Raw genomic sequence first — 26,143 nt, forward strand, 5'->3', positions numbered from 1 at the left:
TAGAGAGTAGCAGTACAAGGGGAGACAAGGCGGCGTTGCTGTCCTACGGTTGATCGGAGACAGTTTTTTTTTAATCAGCTTTAGCGAATAACAGCGGCAGTAGTAACACAGCGCCCCAGCAGAACCAGCTGTAGAAAGTTGTCACTGAAGGCCTACGAAAAAGAAGTGCCTAGGGCTTACAATAACCTTCATCTGGCCCTGGAGCTTTGATAGTTCTTGGATGGGCAACCACCATCCGAGATCGGTTGTTATAGGCTAAGGAGCTACACGGCAGACTGCTGATGGTAATGCGCCAAAAATCCAGCGTGGTTAAGTATGATAAAATCACCCCTCCCCGTCCTGCATAGTGTGGAGAGGCTCCCATAGACAAAAGGGTTGTGCATTTAATGCCATCTCTGCCGATAAGAGGAAGCCACTGGAGCTACGCAGTTTTAAATCTCGTTTGAAAACTATTTTTTTTAGAACTGCTTGTTTAATTTGCTATCCTTCCACCGCACCTCCGATTAGCACGGTTGGTTACATACGATGCCGAAAAAAGTTCACCATACGTGCATACGATATAATGAGAGGAGTCGTGTACAAAAACAATACATATACAACCATAATAGAATTAAAGTACGGCAAAAATGCATGTGCGTTACAAAGCATCTGACTGCGACCGCGTTTTGTCGAAATACTGCAAATAGAGGAGAGAAGCAATCAATGGCGTTTCAAAATGGGATGATTATTGAGTGCGCTTAATACTGTACTGCATATAAAGAGGGGTGAAATGTTAAAGAGTAGGATGGGGGGATTTGTATGGCATTGTAGTGTTTGGCATCATGGCCTGCTGCCGAGGTTTGCTCTCGCATTGTTTAAAGAGTAGGTGCTGCTATGTCTCTGTTGAGTTCAGTGCAGGTGCTTGTAACACACGTAGGAGGAGGAGGGATGAATGTTAAGAGGGACGTGTGTTGATGCTCTTGTCAGCCTGTGCCTTTCCGATACCGGGCAAAAGTCCCCCCCATGTTCATCCATTACTTGATTTCCTTAGGCACAGGTGTAGCAGTGCTTACTTTCAGAATAATTACAACGGACAGTGTATAGTGGGATGAGTTGGTTCTCTCTGTAAGCTAAACTTTGTTTTATTTTACTGGGTAAGGCCCACTGAGCTATGATGCTGTTTTTAGGAAGCAACATGGCCACAAATGATGGCTCAACGAAGTGGCTCAACACGTGGAAATGTATATCAGCCAGCTACTCTAAACGCGTGATGTTGATTCTAAATGTGGAGATAAAACCCGGAGGACCCTGAGAAAAATCCACGTGACCACGGAGAGCAAGAGAGAGACATCCAAACTCCAAATATATTGCAGGCGTCAGGGTCAGGATCAAACCTACGACCTATTGTAAACCAGGCGAGGTATTTAGCATCTCGCCACCACGGCGACAATTGTGAAGTTGGAATAGTGGAGGAAGGTTTCTATCTGACGGTGCAGACCGCATATGACTCCACAGTCTAAAGGCTGCCTGCTGAATAATACATAATTGATTTATGTATGGACACTGTTATATGATGGAAAAAAGCTGCATTTCCTGAAGTTGGCCAGTTGGTTGAAGAGCTGAGTGCTTTCTTTCCTCTCAGTGACAGTAAAATTAATCAATCTGTTCTTCATGCATAGAATTTGCTTAGTGCTGGGAATTTATTTTATATTAATTTAATGGTTTTCCAGGATCAACAGGAATCAAATAATACAAGGGATAACAACACATACACCAAGATGAAACAAACCATGGTAACAAATGAATGTTATGACTGAATCTCTAACATACATTCAATAAATCTTGACTTAAAGCTTTCGTGACTGCAGGAATATATATTCTATGGGTCTTTCGGTAAAGCCACGTAGATATAAAAATACTAAAAATATCACGACGTTTCGATTGCGTGTGTTGCAATCGTCTTCACCTAAAGACGATTTGCGATCGAAACGTGATATGTTTGATTATTTTTCTATCTACGTGGCTTAACCGAAAGACCCGTAGAATATACATTCAATTGCCTTATTGTATAATCAACCATCCAAAATCTCTACAGACAACAATTCCTCCTATTAGCACAGTTGGCTGCGTATGGTTGGAAATAAGTTCAACATACTATCTCTAAGACACAAGAGCTTCTGAAATTCCATTTAGCAACCCTTACACAATATTGCTCTTTGCGATTCATCATTGATTTTTGGGTAATTTTGCGTGAATAAAATGCCAATATGTGTGATACACCCTTCCACCTGACACAGGCAAATGAATCAAGTTGTCACTTGAACACACACGCCAATTATTACTGTCTAAGCACATCCATATGCTGCAGAGAAAACCCACGAAATGTTACAATTTCGTTTTTGCTGCTGGTTACAGCCAGTATCATCAGACGACTGTCAGAATTGCGAAGCAGCTGTGAAGTCATTATGGCAATTGTCTGATGATGCTGCTTGTAACTTCCGATCTTACTGGTTTTCTGAAGAAATTAATTCGGGCGTTTATTCACGTCACAACTTCATTTATTTTACCGTGTCAGGTGGAGAATGGTGTACATCACACATTGTCATTGTATTCACATGATCTCTCCCACAAATCAATTACGAAATCATAATATTGGGCTGTGAAAGTCTCCGTGTTAAATATTGCTCCGTTTAGAAGAAAACTTATCTTTAAACACGTAACTTCTTCATCTGAATTGAACAACTATTGAGCAACATTGGTACTAATGAGTATAACATTATCTTTAGACAATAATCTGAATAATAATTTACCAACTATCATGCAATGTTACTCCTATTGGGGAATGAAATAATGTTTGACTAGCTGCAAGTTAAATCATGATGTAAATATATCTGAAGATACCAGTTGTTGGTGTTCAGCAAGTAGCACTGACTGTGGGAGTCCTCAGAGACAGACTTCCAGAGTAGGAACAGCTGATGCAGAACACAAGTAGTTAAAGCATCAATTATAGGCTGAATCTACATTCTTAACATCTGGGCACGGCCAGAAAGCACATGTTTGTCTATTTACTGAAACGAGTGGACCACGTGGGGAAGCTTGGATCCATGCAGATGCAAACTGGGCTCTATGCGCATTTGTTAAATCAGTATAAATTGTGAAACACTCATTAGGAGCCAATACAATACTTGTTCTCTAATTAAGTGCGGGGTTTTTTTTTCCCTTGAAGATAATTTTGGGGGTTATTGTGATGAACCGTGACCCAGAAGCAGTGAAGTATATCCCGAAGATTATATTTTTGCACGCAAGCATGCCTCTGGTGGCTTTGAAATAGTCATAATGAGAACAAAAAGGCCAACATCGCACTCTTCGTTGATAATCATTTATAAAAAGCGGTGAGTCAGCATCCCGTATTCATCTCTTAGGGCTAAAAATACAATAAAACACATAACCCTGGTCCAAAACATTTAAAATTGTGTAAATTCCTGGGTTCTTTCAGAATTGCCGCATACCTCCCTGAGCATTTGACTCTACCAGGGATTTGCACAGGTGTCGGAGGATAGGCTCATTGTACGTACGTATTTGAACTTCTTTCACACCGTATGTAGCCAACCGTGCTAATAAGAGATGCGGGTTTAAGGACATGAAAACAGAAGGCAGCCCAATCGGTTTCAAGTACTATTCCACTAGGTGGCAATTGCCGTACGCTACGGTAGGAATGCGAACCAGCGAGCGAGGGATGTCCCGAGGTTTAGCTGACACTTGGCCCCGAAGAGAGTCCAAGGCGTCATTAAACATTCTGATGCCCAGCACTTCCCACGTGCAAATTATATTTTTGGCTGGCCATCTAACAGAGAGGGTCACCGCATCGCGCGCTTTCAGGCGCGCTTCTGTGGCCGTCTGGAATGCTCTTCCTTCCGCTATTAGGAAGCCACTGCATCTATCCCCTTTTAAATATAGATTTAAAACTCTATTTCTTTAGAACTGCTTTTCGTGTTTAGTTTGTTGTCCTTCTCCACGCCTTCGATTAGCACGGTTGGCTACGCACGGCGCGAAAGAAGTTCAACATACGTACATACAATTGTGCATGGTTCTAGCTTCTGTCACAAGACAATGGGCAAAGAAATCTGGGGGAGCAAGAACACCTAGAGCCTTACAAACAGTGATGGTTAGAAGCTTCAAGTGCTGGCAATGTTTTGTGATTTGCCAATCGCAGCTAGTTTCAAGAATCTTACCCCCGTAATGGCCAACGTTTTGGTGTACATGATGGGTGCGAATAATGAGTGGATAGTTTTGTTAACATGTCCAGTATTATGTATTGTGTACAAAAACAGGTTATCACATTTAGCATTTACTACACCTTCATAACCTGCAATTAATCTGCTCGGGGATTGGTGGGTCACTGTAGGAAGGAAATTAACACTTAACACGATTTACCGTGAGGTTGAGGCTCAGTATCCTTGCCTGCCGTTAGTGCGAGTCATGAATGTGTTGGGGAGATATCTGCCGGCGTTGTGATGTGGTCTATGGGGGACACTGACAGGAAAAGAGCAAATGGCTTTTGACCCCCATGAGATGAAAACAGTTTATCTCTGCAGCGTTCACACTGAGGCAATGCGAGCGGGGCGGTCATCTTTAACTCGCATGAATGAGGCGTTGGATGACTTTGAAACGGACGATCAGCAATTAACAGGAGCAGGATTTTTCTGTTAACAAGGCAAATGATTAAAGCAAAAATAGAAGACAAATAAATCCCATTATCCACCACCCACTTCCTCCCACAATGCTATTTACAACGTTCAGGTTAATAAATTCGTTTCCATTATTAGGCGCTGTCGCATGCTTATTTATTTTACCTTTTTCTTGCCCGGGTCATAGTTCAATAAAGCGAACTCCCTCTAATTGGACCAATGCGTCACGCCTCTGCACTCGTGGCCGCGCAACATTAAGCACCGCGCATATATATATATATTGCCGTTACCTTCTGCGGAACAACGGAGATTAGGTCAAACAGAGGATGGCACCTTTGTGAAGGGGGGAGGGGGGGTGGTCACTCGGTGGTACCTGCGGGAGGGCGTGGATGGCAATAGCTGAGTGATGGTGGTGTGCAACACCTGGATTTTGGTGGGTCACGCTTGGAGGTATTGCCCAAAGAAATGGACCAACGGATAGCTGATGTGCACCTTTGATTTGATGGTGATGATTTTGATGAGAAAGTCTGCATTTGGCACGTTCATTTATTAATTCTGTACATTCTGTACAACCTGTGCATGAACTGAAATACAACTTTTCTCAACAGCCATTATGATGTATTGGACTAGTGTATGATCTGTAATCTACGTGTTCCTCTTCCTCTGTCCCACAAATACGAGAAGCTGTCATCATGTCCAGTTCATGTGTTTCTGGACATTCGTTCCATCAGAAACTGATGAGCCTGGGCCTGTCCTACATGATGACAGACCCGAGCTGTGCTTAAATATTATACATTGGTCACAGAGCATTTTTAACAATAATCTTGCTGCAAATCAAATTTACGAATTAATAGTTTGCGTGACGTTTTAAACAACATTATTTTTACAATTTGACACTCGTCCCTTAAGGCATTGCTGGATTGCGGGAGATGGCAACAGCTTGTGGAGGCCTTCTGCAGTGGATTGACCACGGCTGATGAGGATGATGATGTGAAAGATACATGATGCACAAATGGAAAATTACAAACTCTCCAGTGTGCGACTGTGGCCATCCAGAACAACGTATAACAACCTAATGCCCAATCTACAAATACAAAGGAGACATCACAGGGAAACACTATTACTTCGCTGCTCCTGACGCATTTATCTGGGCTTGATCACCTAAATGTGAAGTTGTAGTTATTGCTCCGCATCTGCATTAGCCATACGAAAGAGAGAAGATGATACTGCTCTCCATGACTAAATAAATGATTTCGAGGACGTCTCCGTTACAAAGGCAGTAACATGGACAGAAACTGAAGATTGGCAGTAGAAAATGCATCGCGAGGAAATCCTGTAACATCGCTTTCCGAGTTAAATCCTAATCCAAATGAAGTGCCTGCTGTCTGAGATTTTGAAACGAAATTTTGACGCTTCATTCTCTGCCAGAGTCCCCATTAGCATAATTGGTATACAATTAGCGAGATAGTCCTGTTAATAGAGAAATTGCTTTGGCAAGCTGCTGATCATTCATCTGAGGTAGGGACCCTTCAGCTAAGTTTTCTCCAGCTCAGTTGATTTTTTGTTACTCAGGATTTTTCTTTTTTTCTATGCTGGTGATGTGCGAAATGAAGACAGAGCAGTGAATAATAATAATAGCAAGTAGTCAATCATAATAATAGCGAAACATGGTAAAGATGCAGCCCTCAAATTATAGTTTTACATCACAGTTGGTGGAAGGGCCTTGATTATAGAGCTTTCTAGAGAACGCCTCTTTGAAGGCATTTTGGCCTCCTCTTCCACGCTGGTCAGACTTCTTGGAAGAGTTGGGAGTACCCACACTTTACCCCTCCACACGCTATCCGCCGATAAACGACCGTAAGGGTTCCCATTTATACCGCTACGGTGGACAGAATGAAGAATGGTTAAGAAACGAGCCCCATTGTTTCAACTGCGTCACCAGGAATTCAAATCGAACCCAGCGACATCTTGATTGCAAGTCCAGTGCGCTAACCGTTTCACCACAGCGGTATTCCCATAATAATAATAATGGTGCTCCATAATTGTATCCCAGGTTACTGCCTTCGAATGTTTGTCCAATTCCATTCATGAGAGTGTTGTGTGTGTGTGTGAGATAAATCAGTGACGACAGAGAAGGCCCACTTAATATTGCAGAACACCATGCAAAGCTCCACACAGACAAATTCTAGAATCTATTCGCTTTTACAGCAATCTCATGGCCACCTTGCAACCCAGCGAATTTAGGAGTTTCATACGTTTGTCTGATCGACCAACCCCGTGGCTTTAAAGTGCTGGATTTTAAACACGTGGACATCAACGTGCCCCAATAGCAAAAACCCTTCCCATCAAAATGGCACAGTTGTGTTCTTTATCGCCTCCTTGCGAGAGGCTTTGGTGACGTAAATTCGCGTATTTTTCGTCTCATTTGTCGTACGTCATCCAGCCTTCTGACAAAAAACATTTAAACAAAATGAAAATCAGTGGCATTGCTCGCATAAACAATATGCCATAAAAATGAGAAAGAAAATGCAATTTGTTTTTCATAAATGAAAATATTTATCACGAATGCCTTGGGTAATCATCACCATCATTCGTGGGACTCATGCGTGTAATCAATTTAAGAAATGTTTTGATATTCATTATAATATTTTAATTATACGATTAAGGTGGCTGCCTGCAGTGCAATTCAAGTTGCTTCAGAAGGGTTTTTGTTTCTTCTTTTTACCGATAAGTAAGGAATAACACATTTCACACATTGCAAGTTATCACTAAATTAAAGAGAAAAATTAATCATGAGAAAATGCTGAAAATATATAACTTATGTAAGAAATACAGACTCGCATTTAAAAAGTAAAGCACTGTTATTAGTTGTTCTGCTTATTTCACAAGTGATAATTATCCTGCAATTCTTGGCCGAATCTTAGTATTGCATGGCCGTATTCCCAAATGCACCTTATAACCATCACATTTCCACATTGAACAGCAATTTACACGAAACGGAATTGCATTTTAAAAGTTACCCTGTGGATTGTCAGCATGGAAATTACTGCTGTAATTTAAATGCTACACGTGCATATAGCCTTTAACAAATACCATTTGAAGCACGTTGGCGCATGCCTGTAATCCAGTAACTTTAGAGGCAAGGTTTGGTGGATCAAACACATTCCGAATGCTACTGGACTACAAGGGGGTCAGGAGATGGAAGTCCAATTGAATCCACGCGTGGTGAGCATTGGAGTGGTTATCCCCTTATATGTGTGGTGTTTCTCTGAGCGCCCTTTAGTTTCTGCCACATGCCAAAAAAGCTCATTAACGGTGTTCACCAAACATCCCAATGCAAGACCCCGGTGAGGAAGTCTTAAGCCTCAGAGAGCCTTTTCTTCACAAACAAAGGGAATTATTGCTTTTTGTCCTATAATCCAGTGTGGAGATTTCCTTTAATTATTAAACACATTTTTACTTTATTTTTATGAGGTTGAAGCCGTGCTACACTGAACGATGAATCTAACAACCTAAGTTCAATTCCCTGCCTCGGTTAACACTAGTGGCGAACGATGTCTGAGCAGTTCATGGGCCTCCCCACCATCAACCCACACGGACCAGAGTGGTGAAGTAAGCTCAAACAACCCCCAGAACTGTGGAAGGCTTCATTCAGCAGTGGGTTGAGAAATAACCGAAATCTTCTTGGTTCTTTCGGTAAAGTCACGTAGAAGGGAAATAATAAAATAATAAAAATAAAACATAATAAAATACAATTCTCACGACGTTTCGGCCACAACGCAAGCAGCCGTCCTCAGGTGAAGAACAGGTCTGGCCGAAACGTCGTGAGAATTGTATTTAATGATGTTTTATTTTTATTATTTTATTATTTCCCTTCTACGTGACTTAACCGAAAGAACCAAGAAGATGAATCCCTGCAGTCACGAAAGCTTTAAATCGAAAAATAACCGAAAGTATAAGCTATCCATAATCAGCCACGCTTGTACGTTGAACTTCTTTCACACCATACGTAGCCAACCTTGCTAATCGGGGGTGCGGGGGATAGTTGTAGGTGTGGCCACGATCTATCCACTGCTGAATGAAGGCTCCCCACACCGTCGTCATCGCACACGATCCTGCGATGCAACAATCGCTCTCATCACACACAAAGTGCTTGCCACGAATTAACCACAAATACCTCGTTGATCTCGTCAAGAAGCATCAACCATCATCCTCGAAGCAGCTTTTGGCTGGCTATCGAATTGCATCGCACGCTTTCACATGCGCTTTTGCAGCCATCTGGAACACTCTTCCTTCAGATATTTGGAAGCCACTGTTGAAATGCAATTTTAAATTGAAATTAAAATTTTATTTTGAACTGATTTTTGTGTTTACTTTGTTGTCCTTTCTGCGCTCCTCCGATTAGCATGGTTGGCTACATACAGTGCGAAAGAAGTTCGGCATACATAATACATCATAATAGCAGCCATCAACCATGATGATGGTGGCGATGGTGATGTTGGTGATGACGATGGTAATGATGAAGCTTGGGAAACCACCACCGAGTGTAGATTAACGTATTTCTATGAGAATAGAAATTCCATAATTGTAAAAAAAAATGAAGTACTGTATGTTGAATTGCCTCGTGTGAACTTGCAGTTGGGGGGGTGGGGTGGATTTGTCCAGTTTACTCGAATGAAAAAAGCACCATCAGCTCGACGCGAGATTTGTGCGAGTGTCAGCGAGTTGGACGTTTCTATTTTTTATGGACAGGCTCCTGTCAAACACCGGAGGTTGTAACGCACCACTCTGTCATCTTGAAACCACTGTTATAAAAAAATATATATAATCATTCCTGTTTTTGGCAGTGGTAGCAAAAGCAGATGCTGCTTACTTGGAGCAATAACGTCCCAAATGAAGTTGTGTCAAATGTGAATCGCTTAACCCATTGCCGTTCGCTTTGCCGATGCGTAAAAATGGCAGTCGTGGCCTTGGCATGTCGTAGTGACTCAATGAAAGCCGCCATTCAAACAGAGAGATTTGGATGTGGCCCACAATAGGACAAGCTGTAAGCAGTGAAATATTCTGCATAAGATATTTGAGCGACCTTTACTCTTTGGTGAGAGCCTCAGTGGTAAGATGTTAATTACCTCGCCTGGTACACAGGACGGTAGCGGGTTCTATTCCGAACCTGACGCCTGTATATTTGGAGTTTCCATGTCCTCCCTGTGGTCGCGTCAATTTTTATCCGGGTCCTCTGGTTTTCCTCTCCACATTTAGAAACATGCGTTTAGATTGTTTGGCTGCCATGAATGTCCACACGATAAGAGTTCAACCTCCTCGGTTTCCCCTACGTGAGTGACCTCATTGCTTGGCTCACGTCGCTAAGTGTCATCAAACGACCGTGATTCTTGTTGTTGTTGTTGTTCACTATTGAAACTCAACTTGAGCCCGGTATAAAACGTCGACCACGGAATAGAGGGGGAACAGGAACTCTGCGAACATCATCGGCCGTGATTCTAAACGAATGCGACCAAGCCACATCAAACAGAGTTGCTTTTTTGCGTTGTATGGGGGGGTCCACATAGGGTGCCGCGGTGGCGTGATGTTAACTACCTCTCCTTGTATACAGGAGGTCTTGGATTCGATCCCGACTTTGATGCCTGTATATTTGGAGTTTGCATGTTCTCCGTGGTCGCGTGGATTTTTCTCTGTTTTTCCCTCCACATTTTGAATCGACATGCATTTAGAGTATGTGGCTGCTATACATTTGCTGCTATACATTTCCACGTGAGAAGCTCGTTGAACAATCATTTATAGCTCAGTGGTCCTTACATGATAAAAAAAATAACAAAGTGGAAATACTCTTCTTTATGGAGGATCCTTCACTTAGCACACTAGACTTTTTTATATTCGGTGCAATAGTGAACAACAGCCATATCACACATGAGTACATCATGTTCCTGGATTTTTCTGTTAACGCATAGTCACTTAAAGATGTTTTCTTGTTCATGTTTTTTGTTTGTTGCGGTTGCACACGATTCAAGAGCCCAATGGCTCACAGGGCTATACCAAATAAATGAAACTGAAACTTAAAACTAATCGGCATAATCATTGGGTTCACTGCAGCATAAAGACTCAGTCCCTACAATGCGTGTGGTGACGTTAGGAGATTTTCCATGTGCTGCTCGGCATTTGAAGGCCTGCAATCCAGAGGTCACGGGTTCAATCTGCCAGCGTGGCAGTTGAAAAAATTGGAACGTATCTTAAATCTCTATTCATCCAGGAAATAAGACGATAACACCACAGTTTGTCGATTGGCAGGTCGTGTGTGGAAGGATAAAGTCTGGGTATTCCCGCCTCTTCAAAAACGTCGACCCAGCGTGGAAGAGTAGGCCAACTGTCGTTCACCCATTTGTTCCGCTTATTGGACAGAGGTGGTGGGATTTGAGAAACTAGTTAATCGTTTCAACTGAGATGGAACCTGCGACCTCAATTGAACCTGCAACATTTAGACTTTAAAATTCAGTGCGTTCACCATTACACTGTGACATCATCCCCTGGGTATGAGTAATGATATAAACAAAAACAAATAATGCACAAATTAATAATCAAGCCTCCAGTCCAGAAGCTCCTGGTAAAGCAGTGTTCTCCACTAATTTTCGGAGGGGGTGGGGGTGGAATGGGGTGGATCCCTGTCGCTGTCGCCGAGAAGACATCTTCAGTGCGAGGACCGCCACAAATTTGAAACCATTGGGCTTTAACAACAGTACGATGATAATCGTTTTTTTACCCTTCAATCTGGCAACAAAACTGACACCTTTTTACAAGGAGTCATGTTTGCATCGACCGCAATACCTGCAGTCATAATACAAACAAAAGACATAACTCTGATAATGTATGCACTGTCCTTGAAGTTGATTGGTCCACACCCGAGACAGCTTTCCTTAGAGCCTAGTCTCACATGGGTTGGACCAGATGACGCCAATAGGCGCACAACTCAAAGACAATGCACCATCAGAGTATGAGAGCTCGGGGCAAGCATCTACACTATGGGAACCTCATTTGCCAGTAAAAATATGATCATTGTCTTTTGTTTGTATTATGACTGCAGGTATTGCGGTCTATGCAAACATGACTCCTTGTAAAAAGGTGTCAGTTTTGTTGCCAGATTGAAGGGTAAAAAAACTATTATCATATTTTTACTGGCAAATGAGGTTCCCATAGAGCAGCACGATGATGATGATGGGGGGGGGGGGGGGGGTGATGTCACGTGTTGTATATTGTCGGGGGCCTCAGGTCAGGGGCCTGCACTAAAGGCCACCGGGGGCCCCAACGGCGGCCTGCATTGTTCGATCACGACTCGTGGAAGACTTCGCTCAATGCACTTTACAGCGATCGCTCCTCTGCCACGTCCGTTGGTAATCACGTGACGGCAGTGACCGGCGTGACCAAGCGCCAGCCCATGCGATGGCTGCTGAACCCACACCACCTCAATTAGTCAGCTAATCCAGCGTGGGTACTTAAGAGCACCTCCTGTCAGCCGTGCTCAATGCAATTAATTTGAACTGTACGGAGTGGCATCAATCATTAAATTAAAAGGTGTTATGGGGTTGCACGTGTGCTTGGCTGAGCGCTCACGAAAATTCGGGGACCAGGGATTTTTTTCTGTTTTGTTTAAGTGACGGTGCTCGTGAAGCGTTCAGTGATTGCTGATGAAGGGCGCCGCGTATATAATAACGTCATTAATTAGCGCATTCAAATGTAAATTCACCAGCGTTGCATACGAGCCCAGGGTTTTCGGGCCCTCGCGGCCTCTTCTCGGACTATGTTTTTGTCTTGTTCTCTTCAGCTGTACCATTTTACACGCGTATACAGCGTACGCATCGATGGTCGTAAAACCGAGTGAGCGAAAGGGTGACGTACATTGTAAATGCTGTTCCGGAATTGCTGGAAAAGCTGATATGTCTATGCAGATTGATCATCATCGTCGTCGTCAGCCATTATCAATTCACTGCTTGATGAAAGCCTCCCTCGACGATCTCGTGATGCAACTTCCCATCTCGCTCCTGCATATGATCTGATATCACCCCGTGTCTACCGTATGACGAAAACAATCTTGAATCTAAAACTGCATCTAACTTGTCCTCCAAATAAATGATGCCTTAGAGGTTGCTTGGTTTTACTCGTAAGAAAAGCTCGGCCTAAATATCTCTTGGCTTTTGGTCTTATGTTAAACACGGTCACACAAAAAAGACACGATCCCCATCTCCTGTGAACCAAGTAGATTTCTTTGCATTGCATGTGATGCTGAGGCTGGTAATAAGTATAACCCGTAAAAACAAAGTTTTTCACTATAAATCCTTTATATGCGTGGCGGCTAGAGTCCTCTCGTCCTCTGGCTTGAGATGGCTGCCACCTATGGGTCAGATGATTGCATTGTACCATTAAGCAATTGGTAATTAAATATAATATTTTTGTCCTAAAAGGTGTAAAATTTTGGAAAAAAAATTTCACGAACATCAATTGTCACGCACAACGAGTCTGTGTGGAAAATGTCAGCTCGATTGGATCACGGCAAGTGGGTTAAAAAACGACCGAAAGATTTGCACGGTCCTAAGCAAGCAAGCGAACTTAATATAAAGAATTTAAAAAGCAAGCAACATCCTGCTGTCTAGTTTGCAGCACATGTATATGTCACGCAATTTTGCACGCATGTCGCTGTTTAATAAATGTGTTGGATTGAACATTGTTAGATTAATGCCTTTACTTCATTTAAAACCAAATGAAAGCTGTTTGAGATGAATTGTATGTTTTTTCAAGGGAAACCTGGGGAAAATAAATCAGGGCTAAGAGGCAAAGACCATGGCAAAATATATATTTAAAACGAACCAATAACACAAAAACTGAAATGCAATTTAAAATTGAGTAACTAACTTAGTTTCAGTCACTGGAGAGATACAAAAACGTATGAATATATTAGCTCATAGATAAAGGCATTTAAAACGTATTTCAAAAGCCCTTGCATTTTATACTGTTCATGCAAATAATCTACAACCTAATCAAAGAATATCCTGTGCAAGGTTGGAATCAAATATAAAATTAACTGCCTGTTTAAACTATGCCGGTGTATTTGCTATTTCCCATGCAGTAATAAGAGTATAGCTTTTTTAGTGACTGGGGCACCCTTTCCCATGACACAATGCACACATCTGTTGATGATTTAACGCAAAATGATGGATTGTGTGGCGCTGCGCAGATTCGGCATAAAAGCAACTCCTGATGTCGACCTTCATGATTGACAATGACATCGTGCAATTGTCTGTTCAATTGCGGTCGTGGTTCCAGTTTGGCTGGGAATAAATGCTACTTTAAGTCTTCTACGGTCTCAAATCGACAATAGGAATGGGATGGTCGAGGCGTGATTGGCACTGCCACGCAATAAATTACCGATTCTTGTCCCAACAAAATCTCAGCATGTGTGCATTAATAACGCTTTGCATTTCTATTAAAACTGTTGATTAATCCACCGGTACGGGTCAACTGCGACTTGAAAACCGTGACACTGAACGTATCACCTTCCACCGAAAGCTTAATTCGCTCACATTAGGACCACCCCGGTATGCGAGAAAAATATAAGTGAGTATTGCTGAAGCGAAGCTGATGGCGATGCCGTCAGTGCCTCGGAGAGAGAGATTTCGGGGGCGTGCAGAAGGCAGCGACAATGCGTAGAGAGACCCGGAGGGTGCAGTTGGCATGCAGCTTTGCTTTATGCCAAGAACAAAAAACGTATAAACTTTCAAGCAATAGGCAGGATCCTTCATTTTACCAGCAGATGAAATAAACCCCATTGAGACGTATGTGGAACATTGCCTCCTTTTTGTTGCAAGGGTGACCTGGAAAAGATCATGGTATGACGCTGCAAAAATGCTCATCTCGGCGTCGACAAGTCGTGCGTGAGAGTACTGCATCCGTTGCAAGGTGTTAACGAATCGACTCTGACAACGATGAATTTACCATGCGTGTTTTTTTTCCGCGTGTGTGTTTTTGCGTGTGATGATGTAACACACTCAAGACACGCAACGGCACATCGCAGATGTTCACACATTGCCGCGTGCATCTCGCCGTCCACTCGTTGAGGACGTTCGACGGACGTTGAGATGTCGAACCGTGAACGTTCAAGTATCAGTGTTAGGGGCGAGCGTCGGGTGCCGCAGTGTGGGAAGAGGAATAGAGCCGGGGGAATTGTGCCAAGGTGGAATTGAAAAATAAAGAGTGTGCACACACACAGTATAGGAACAAAAGTGGGAATCTTGTAGAATTAGACGGGGGTCATAATTTCAGATCAATGAACAGAACCCTAATTTCTCCTTTAGGTCTATTATTTGTCGAACGCGTTTTTTTCCCAACACACCATTTTCCTGAGGAACGTAACTCCCACGTTCGGCGAGCTCTGAATACATTTCAAGAGTCAGCAGCAGCCTCTGGCTGGATTGAGCAAACTTTTGTTCGCCATGTCATCGGCACCTAGTTAACCGGGAGTAACCCCGAGGTATGAACAGAGAGGGATTGGTGGCTGGAGATGAGAATAGATGGTCCATGATGTGACGAGATCGATGGCTGAGGAGTAGTGAGTGGTGCACGTACCTACAATTTAATCTTGATTTGAAGCTTTCGTGACTGCAGGAATCCATACTCTTTGGTGCTTTCGGTAAAGTCACGTAGGTATAAAATAAATCACGACGTTTCGGGCACAACACAAGCGTCCATCATCAGATGGGAAAGTGTGGTCTGCTGCTGAGGCAGACTTTTTTAAATCCTTTATATTAAGTTCGCTTGCTTGCGTGTTTGCGTGCTTGCTTGCTTGCTTACGACCGTGCAAATCTTTCGGTCGTTTTTTAACCCACTTCCCGTGATCCAATCGAGCTGACATTTTGCACACAGACTCGTTGTGCGTGACAATTTATTTTCGTGAAAACATTTTTCCAAAATTTTCCACTGTTTAGGGAAAACAAATTTAATATTTAATTATCAATTGCTTAATACTGGCAGACAATCATCTGACCCATAGGTGGCAGCCATCTCAAGCCAGAGGACGAGAGGACTCTAGCCGCCACGCATATAAAGGATTTATAGTGAAAAACTTTGTTTTTACGGGTTATACTTATTAAAGGTTTGAAATGGGTGCATACCTACAATCTGTCGTGTTGTGTGTGTGTTTTTTTGCGTTTGTTTTCTCAGACGTCACCATACAGCCCACGCCAGCCCTGACATATCGCACCATTGGAGGGGTGCTCGACTTTTACATTTTTTTGGGGCCATCGCCAGAGGAGGTGGTCCAGCAGTACCACGAGGTATGTGCCGTGGAGACGCACCTCGGACAATAAGTTATCATCCGTTGCTCACGGAGCACCATCAGTAGATGCACAGGTTTATCCACCCTGCTTTGTTTTCCAGTTGTGTCCCTCTAACAGATATCTTCAATTTGAACACGTGGGCTTTCGTGGCCAATGTTATTCATAATGAAGGTGTTATTTTTTGGGGGGTTAGATGGTGTAAGTATGAATGTGTTGTTACTACTTCAGCACACCGGTTTGTAACTAATTGGCACGTTTCGTTTATGTGGCAAACCTAACTAATTGGCTGTGTCGGGTGGTGATGGGTTAAAGACACATTAATATTTATTCCATTTAACAACAACAATAAAGCTTTATTCTGAAAGATATCTTCAATTGAGAATAGGTTTTCCCCTTTTTTCTGGCAACACAACAGTTGTTAAGATGCTAAAACACCAAATTGAAACCTTTTACAAGGAATTATGTCTGCATTAACCACAATACTTGTGGTCAGAATGCAAACAAAAACATACTCTGATAGTATATGCATTGTCTTTGAAACTGAATCCTCTGGTTTAACACCGTTTGAGACTAGGCTCGAAAGAAAGATGTCTCTGGTGTGGACCAATCAGTTTCAAAGACAATGCATATATTATCAGAGTGTTTTTTTTTGCATTCTGACCACAAGTATTGTGGTTAATGCAGACATGATTCCTTGTAAAAGGTTTCAGTTTGCTGTTTAAACATCTCAACACCTATTTTGTTGCCACAAAAAATGGGAAAACCTATTCTCATATTTTGGTACTGGCAAAGGAGGTCCCATAATATATCTTCAAATGTTTCGCAATCTTGTTAGCAAATTAAGTTATGCCAGCTCCATCCCGCAAGAGATGAGATCCAATCCACATTTATCCTCCCTCCTGCACGGACAATGTATGAGGCACAACGTCGCATATCACAACTAACCGCCCACACCCATTGCAGTGTGTGTGCACCGTGTGTTCTTCATCTCGCGTACACGGTGGTGAGGTGTTATCATCCTTCACCTGGTATGCAGGCGCACGGGGGTTCGATCCCGACCCTTGACGCCTATATATTTGGAGTTTTCATGTTCTCCCCGTGGTCGAGTGCATTTTTTCTATGGGTCCTGAGGTTTTTCCCTCCACGGTTATAAACATGTATTGAGATTATTTAGATGATTTTGTCGCTATAAATGTCCAAATGATGGGTTACTTTGTTGAGTTATCATTTGTGGCCAGGTCGCTTCTGAAAAATAAGTTAATACCTCAGTGGGCTTTGCCTGGTAGGATGAGGATGGTTTATTGTTGTATTTGTAATTGTTTGTCTGACTTGTTTACCTTTCTTGTACTTTGCACTCCTATCGTGTTCTCGTATTGTTGGTTGTTATAACGGTCTTACCCGCCCCTACTAGACATATGGGAAAAATAGCTTAATAGATCACTGGATTCCTACAGTATAAATATTCTGATTCTGACTTGTAATATACAGCGTAGCATTTTCCTCATGTTCAAAGCAGTTTGCTCCATGTTTTTTATTAGGCTGTCACCAATATGCCACTGATCGGCAATCAGGTTGCAAACCGACGATTACTCAAGAGAAGCTCTGTGAAGAATTCACCACCATCATCGCCATCGGCCATGACCAATCCAGTTGGTGGTGAAGGCTTCTCCGATCCGTTACCGCCGCTCAGTCGGAGACCCATTTCTATTGCGCGCTCGCAACGATCATCAACTGCGCCCATCACGGTCGGCAAAGCTACGCCGCGTTTGCAGGGTTGCATCGTAACAGCATCGTTCTGTCTTCTTGGTTCTTTCGGTAAAGTCACGTAGAAGGGAAATAATAAAAAATAAAACATAATAAAATACAATTCTCACGACGTTTCGGCCACAACGCAAGCAGCCGTCCTCAGGTGAAGAACAGGTCTGTCGGAAAGACAGCGTCTAAATGACAAACGTGTTCTTCACCTGAGGACGGCTGCTTGCGTTGTGGCCGAAAAGTCGTGAGAATTGTATTTTATTATGTTTTATTTTTATTATTTTATTATTTCCCTTCTACGTGACTTTACCGAAAGAACCAAGAAGATGAATCCCTGCATTCACGAAAGTTTAAATCGAAGCATCGTTCTGAGCGGACCTAGTTGGGGGGTGGAATAAAATTATTTAATGAAAAAACAGTCGAGGGTAACTTTAGCGACGGGAATGTGCGAGTCTGATGAACGGTTGCGGCTGGTTCCTCCCCCCCCACCTCCCCATACAAGTTTTGCTATTTCAAAAGATTTTAAACAATCAAATGCCTCATCTTGTCGCAAGATGAGGGCATTAAGGCGCATTCATAGTTCGTGGATGGCGTGTCTGGCTAGGAGAGGTACAGGTACGTTTGGGCCCGTTAATATAATTTGATACTTCTTCATAATCAACGTTTTTGGGTTTAGATCGCGTTATTTATAAATGTGTCGTAACCCTCCACCACCCGACACGGCCAATCAGTAAAAAAGTGTCACGTTGACAAAAGACAAATAGTTCACTGCTTTAGCCCACCGGTGTGTTGAAGCGTGAAACCACAACATTTACAATTTGAGTACGACGTTTCGCTGGTAATTGCATCGTCGTACTCAAATTGTAAATGTTGTGGTTTCACGCTTCAACACACCGGTGGGCTAAAGCAGTGAACTATTTGTCTTTTGTCAACGTGACACTTTTTTTACTGATTGGCCGTGTCGGGTGGTGGAGGGTTACGACACATTTATAAATAACGCGCTCTAAACCCAAAAACGTTGATTATGAATAATATTGGTCTTGAAAGCCTACGTGTTAAATTGATACTTCTTGTCTGAGCTGTCACGTGAACGCTGATTACACCTGCAATGAAAGTATTATGGGTGGTCAGCCCACCGTTTGCAGAATCCGGCGACCTAAGTTGGATTACCGGCCAAGGTTTAATCCCCCCCCCCCCCTCCACTCGACTCCCCTCCACCTTTTACCAACCTGCACTAACTAGTGTGGCTGCAGTTTATTTTGTTTAACCAGGTGAACACTCCAAAGACCGGGATAGGTTTAATTCGAAAAAGTGACCCACTGCGTTCGTCTGCCAGTAGCGGGGGTAATGGTTTGCTATGTATGGTCCCAATTGTGTAATTTGCAGATCAATTTTTTTCTAATTTGGGAAACTTTGCCAAATTGGAAATAATATGGCAAAAAAACCTCCCATCATTGACAAACTTTACTAATTGCCTGTGTCGGGTGGGTTGAGAACGGCTGGATTTTTTTTTCCATACACATTGAAACCTCGCCTTTTTTATATTGCAGCACGCCTAACAAATAGCATACCATTTGTACTGCAACAATTCCTGATATACGCTCGCTCTGAAACATACATCCTCCCCCCCCCCCTCACGACATTCATAAGTAAATGAACATGTCTGTTGTGGATGATATGAGGGGTTGGTAAGTTAATCCTTTAGAATGAAGCTCGTGACTGATGTTCAGTATCTGCATAACAGCCCACACCAGAAAACGTTAACATTCATTTTTTTTTAGTGCACAATGGATGGATTGCTTAATGCCTTTTTGATGGTATGCCAGATGTAATTGTTCATGTCACCGCGGCCAGAAGTCGTTGCAATTGATTTGTCCACCTTCCACAATTGCTGAAAACGCAATGGAAGTCTCAATTCATGCTCGTACGTTTAACTTATTTCGTGCAACGTATGTAGCCAACCGTTCTAATCACACACGTCTGTGAATTACACAAAGATTCCCGGCACCGCGCATTTGTCCTCGATTTGTATTTAATCACGAAAGCTCGCAATGCGCAAAGCTGACGGGTTTGTGGGCGGAACAAAATGTGTTTACACGCGTTCAGCTCGTGCCATTTTGCTCTGCTTTCAACTCCAAATTATGAGCATCCTTTCGTGCAAATTTTTTTTACCTGATTTCCTCTGGCAATTAAACTATTTGATGATGGTGCCTTGGCAGTGATGAACATGCACAGTTACAAAAAAACACCTTCCCCAGTAACACTGCTTTAAAATATATATAGACAACGTTTTCGGCAATATCCCTTCTTTACGTGTTAAGAAGAATGGCTATTGGCCAATGCTTGGCCTGTTGTATATACAGCATATATTTACATGTTTACGCAGTGTCATTGACGAATGTGTAGAGTTTTTTTCGAGGGCAAGTCCCCAACAGCAAAATAATTGCAGTCTAAAGTTGTCCTCTTATCGGATCATACTTAGGAGAGTGAAGAGTGTTATTAAGACCCCATGGTATAGACAGATGGACGGATGGATGGATGAACAGACAGAGATAATTCATGCACAAACGCTTTGAACTTTAGTTGGAAAGAGTTATGGAAATAGTCCTTCAAAGGCCATTCTTGGACTATATTTTACCCATGTAGAACACAATTCATGCTTTGGCATGTAGCACGAATTAATACCTGCACACTGGGCAATTAAAACAAAAAGCTTCGTAGTGGACACACTATTCTTTGGTTCTTTCGGTAAAGTCACGTAGATAGAAAAAAAGTGAATACAAATAATAAAATAAAAGTAAAAACAAAAACCACCACGTTTCGATCATCAGGAAAAGGGGGGTTAGCATCTAAAGGCAAACTGTTTATAAAGGTTTAGAGATGGGCGTAGCCCAAGTGTATCAGCAGCATGGGCGGGGTAGCTAATGTTAATGTAGGAGAAAACAACTAAACCGGCAGTGGGTCTCCCCCAATCAAAGGGCCGCCAGACAATCATTGCCCCTCGCTCCACACACCCACACTGCTGACGGTGGAGGTTGACAAGAAAACACAAATCATGACCCCAAATGGTTGATGACATCTTTCCAATAATTGCTGAGTTTATAACCATCCTCATAGTTGAAATTGTGTCTGTCTGTTTTTATGGATGGCTTCATGAACTAATCTTTGTTGATAGCCAGTAGGCTTTCAAAGTAATAGTGTACACACTGTATGTTAAAAGACTATTAACGTATGCGCATATCCTCACTCATTACTAGCATGTGCAAAAATGTGAATTGACATGGAGCAATTGTTCAGACATGAATAGATGTGCAACAAGTTGTAACAGTGGATATTTTTTTGGTGTTTGAACATCTTACCACCTGTTTTATTTCCAGAAAGGGTGACGCCTATGCTTATGTTTTCATCATTGTGTTACTGGCAAAAAGGTCCCATAGATATACATTGCATGCGTCTTGTTAATCTTGAGTACTTTGGTTTCGAATGCCAAACTCTCATTTACGGAATTTGACAAACATCCTCATGCAGGCCCTCTGGCTTCCTTTTTCAAAGGGGCCTGAGTAAATGACTCCAAAAGAAGAGGTACATTTCACGTTTTATTTGATCAATTAACTTAATCGATTCCTCATCCCTGATCTAAAATTGCATTTCTTATAATGCAGACTAGGCTAGTTGGCGATTCATCTCCCTTGACCTTTAACAGACCACTGATCTGACACTCGCCACTCACCTAACATGAAGTACTCACCTGATGCTCACCCCTCACCAGACAATCACATCCACTATGCAGGTTCACCAATCACAGTCACACTTGTCAAACACTCGCCACTCCCAGACACTCACCAGCCACACTCACTCATTGCCCGGCATACTGATGGTGTAATACAGCAGTCGGGAACCTATGGCTCGCGAGCCATATATGGCTCTTCCGGTGACGGCATATGGCTCCCAGACAATTTGGAGTTGAAAAAAATAAAAAATAAATCAGTTTGGAACTGATTTTAAAATACTTGTGATATTGCTTAATAATATTGTGTCATTTTAAAATAAACAGAAATTAGTTTTGAAGATAAATTTCACGGGTCACGCCTGCATGAAGCTCAACCTCACCATGTACGAACCAGACTACAAGGCCATCAGCAAAACCATGCAGCACCAGAAGTCGCATTAAAAGTAAGACATATTTAATTTATTATACGTTAAAATACTATATGGCTCTCAATGAAATATATTTAGAAATATTTGGCTTTTATGGCTCTCCCAGTCAAAAAGGTTCCCGACCCCTGGTGTAATATATAAGAGTTCATAGACACACTTCTTGAATGCAGCCCGCTTATGAGAACTTGCAAAAAGAGTTGGGAGGAAATCCCCAAAAGTCGAGCAGTGTGAGGAAAGAGCAGAAAGGAGAGTGTCGTGACCTACAGTGTGGTGATGAGTGAGTAGGTGAGTTGGGTAGTGTGTTGGTGAGGGTGTGTTGTTATGACCTGCAGTGTGGTAGTTGAACACAGGGTGGTGGATGAGACAAATCAACCTGTCTGGTGGAGACCAAGTCCTCAAAACGGGTGGATGAATTGAGAAGTGAAGTTAATGGGATTCATGGTGGCAGCAATAGCAGGGTGATATGGAGTCAACTGACCTTCGGTGAGCGAGTGACTTTTACTGGGTTCATGAATCGACCTGAACGCTTCATGTTTAACTGTCCACGTATAATGTGACAGATGGCTGAACGTGGTGGCTGCGGTGTGCCGCTCTTCATGCAGTCGCTTGGGAGGTGGGGTTGGTGGATTACATTGAGATGGAGCTATTGTGTGCGAGGTATTCACATGTTAGATTCTCAAACAGCGCCTTGTTAGCAAGACTGCGTGATTTGCCTGGTGAATATCGTTCATCGGGTAAAGTGTTTTTAATGTTGGTGTTGTTTTCTCCGCTGTGGAAGCTTAAACCAAATGCATACATGTTTAAATCCTTTATATTAAGTTCACTTGCTTGCTTGCTTGCTTGCTTACGACCGTGCAAATCTTTCGGTCGTTTTTTAACCCACTTCCCGTGATCCAATCGAGCTGACATTTTGCACACAGACTCGTGACAATGTATTTTCGTGAAAAAAATTCCAAAATTTTACACTTTTTAGGATTTTTTTTAATATTTAATTACCAATTGCTTAATGGTGGCAGCCATTCATCTGACCCATAGGTGGCAGCCATCTCAAGCCAGAGGACGAGAGGACTCTAGCCGCCACGCATATAAAGGATTTATAGTGAAAAATTTTGTTTTTACGGGTTAATTTTTCATCTTTGTATGTACGTGTGTTGAATTTCTTTCGCACCGCACGTAGCCAACCGTGCTCGTCAGAGGTGTGGGGGAAGGACAAAAAACTAAACACAACAAAAATGTGTGGGCTCAGACATCCACACACCTTTTTTTGTGCCCAACTTATAAATGTAATGGAAAGAAGAAATTACATGTTTTGTTTAAATGCACCACGTTTTTTATGGAAAAAAAATAAGTTTTATAAGGCAAGGTAATTGCTCTGACCTTCACACCCACGTTTTAGATTTATTCAAAGATTAATAGTTAGCAGTTTGCTGACTTTAGAGTTTCTCCTTTTCAATTAAATCAACCTTGACAGCAACTATATCACTAGTTGTTTCGTTTACTATTTATGTACAGTACATCTAAAACAATTCTCATCGATTCTTAATTACAGCTTCATCTCTTAAATGCTGATAAAGTTGATGAATGCAAACCAATTAAATGAAACAGTAAACATACAAGGACGATCTATTTTATAGGAATGTGGGTTGGGAAATTGGAAATGTTAATTTCATCCTTTAATGGGTGGGTGGGTGCCTCAGAGGTCAGAATGCTGAGCTGGCAATGCTGAGATCCTGGGTTCAAATCCAGGCACACAGGAGGTCGTGGGTTCGATCCCGACCCTGACGCCTGTATATTTTGAGTTTGCATGTCTCTCTCCCCGTGGTCGTGTGGATATTTTTTCTGGGCCCTCCGATTTTCCCCTCCACATTTAGAATCAACAGTATTTGGCTGCAATATATTTCCACACGATGAGCCACTTCGTTGGGCTATCGTTTGTGTCCAGGTGGCATCTGAAAAATAGATTTATAGCTCAGTGTGCCTTACATGGTTAAAATAATATATAGTTTCGAAGTTTAATAGTTTATATTAGGTTATAATCCCACCCTGGTCACCAATAACTGCACAATAAAACAGATTACATTTGGTTCTGCACTTAATGTGGTGGATTGCTTGACAGTGTGTTTGTCGCACGATGAACATTGCTCTCGCGTACGGAGCGGTTGGGAAAGTGCTGCCCTTTACTGTTTGGACCCAGAGGTCACTTTTTAAGGCACCCCAGAGATATATCCGTGAAATCTTCTTCCATGGGATGTACACAAACATGAACGGCTGCAATTGCTCTGCGAGATATCTGAATTAATTCCCTGTCTCTTAACATCGTGCCGACAGCACAATCGGGGGGGGAGGGGGAATTGGGCCAGAAACATTCCATTAAAAAACATACAACATCATTTCCTCATGTGCCCTTATTGCAGGATTTATTCCCGATTGTTGACTTTTAGAATATCCCACAGAGGTCACAGAGCTGAAAGTGTGCCCGGTGACTGATGGACGATTGACGTCTTCCCATTGGTTGTGAACGATTCCGCGTCGAGTCACCGAGCCTCCATGGCCCTCACGATAGCGCACGACGGCACTTTGCTTGCGGGTCGCATCGTCAAACAACCGTTCTGCTTATCGTCCTCTCTCTCTTTTTTGTGTGTTCTACTCGAATTCACGTTTCTTTTTTTTTCTCTTTCACACAGTCACCTCCCCCCCCTCCTCCATCACTTCTCACCCAGCGTAAACAAACGCGCACAAAACATTAGGCTGTCCAATTTGTTCTGCGGCTGCTTTCCCTCCTCACTTCTCATTAACCATTACGGGATTAACATCGCGGCTTTGGCTGCGCGTTTCTAAAAATTGGCTTTAATTACTACGTTTAAGTTTCCTCTTTTACTCTTCAAGCCGCGGTGTCAATTGCTCAAGCTCCATGAGTTCCCCCTCCCCTCCCTCCCTTTTGTCGCGTGTATACCGTGAACTTACCGTACGCGCAGAGTCAATGCCAATTACAACTTTGGATGAATGTTTTGTTTGCGGAAAAACACTCAGGCTGAAAAATGCCACCACCCCTCACCATTAACATTGCATAAGAGAAAACAATGTACCACTCCGTGATGTGTCGGTAATAAGCACCTTCGCTTGGGAAAGTAATTCCTCTGCATACGAGCAGATAACGTTACGTTTCACAAGGCAGTGCTGATGCCAACAGTGAGATTGTTTTTTTTTTGGTCTGTAATTTTATGCATGAGTGTTCTGCCATTGTCTGCAATTTGAACAATGACACCATCATCTCAATATATTATATATAGGTAGATATTCAGCTCGTAAACTCTTGCACACTCCCACTCGAGTTCAAATAATAGGATTATTGATATACAGTACGCAATCACATCTATGCTACTGAAAACCATTTTTTTTGCTCAAGTTTTAATTAATGATTGTGTATACATTAATACACTGTAGTTACATGCATACGTGCGGCATGGGGTGGAGCAGTGGCACTGTGGTTAGCGCATTGCACTTTGAACCCGGAGTGGTGAAGTATAGTCAAGAAACCTCCATGACCGACATGGCGTGGAGAAGCCTTCATGCAGCAGTGGGTCGACGTTGCTGTAAAATGTTGCAACCTTTTTTAGAATCAGACTCTTTACTTATTTTTGGAGGAATCCGATGAGCTATGAAGCTCTTTATCAGATACGTCCAGTAGGGGCGGGTCAGAAAATTCCAGCAACAAACAATACGAAAACACAACATGAGTGCAAAGTATAGGAATGGATAGAAAATCACTAAATATATGTTTATTTTACCAGGTAAAAGCCCACTGAGCCATTACCTTCTTTTTTAGACATGACCTGACCACACATCATAGCTCAACGAAGTGACTTATAACGTGTACATTTATAGCAGCGAGATAATATAAATAATATAAACGCATATTTCTAAATGTGGACGCAAAAAACCGGAGAACCCGGATAAAATATCCAGTCGACCACTGAGAGAACATACAAACTCCAAATATACAGGCGTCGGGATCGAACCCAAGGCTTCCTGCCCACCAGGCGAGGGAATTAACATCACGTCACCGTGATGTGATTGCAAAGCTGCTTCTGAAATTACACGTGCAACCAACAAGTGGTTAAGTCAAAGCGAAAATGGCCAAACGATGTCTTCGTTCGTGTCACACGTCTCCCTTAGCCCAGGCGAGATATTGGATTATTGCAAACTTGACGTCTCGGAAAGTTTCTA

At 42.5% G+C, this 26,143-nt stretch overlaps 1 protein-coding gene across 2 annotated transcripts in view; it reads left to right on the plus strand.

Annotated features, from left to right (window-relative positions):
- Window positions 1–26,143, plus strand: part of LOC133357558 (sucrase-isomaltase, intestinal-like) — a 341,356-nt gene that overhangs the window by 139,616 nt on the left and 175,597 nt on the right. For both annotated transcript variants that reach the window (XM_061575541.1, XM_061575542.1), the window contains exon 9: window positions 15,888–16,000. In XM_061575541.1, the coding sequence (XP_061431525.1) occupies window positions 15,888–16,000 (113 nt within the window). The remainder of the gene's footprint in view (window positions 1–15,887; window positions 16,001–26,143) is intronic.

Source organism: Lethenteron reissneri, chromosome 58 (genome assembly GCF_015708825.2).
Source record: "Lethenteron reissneri isolate LAM-NWPU_2019-01 chromosome 58, ASM1570882v1, whole genome shotgun sequence".
NCBI classification, from domain to species: domain Eukaryota; kingdom Metazoa; phylum Chordata; class Hyperoartia; order Petromyzontiformes; family Petromyzontidae; genus Lethenteron; species Lethenteron reissneri.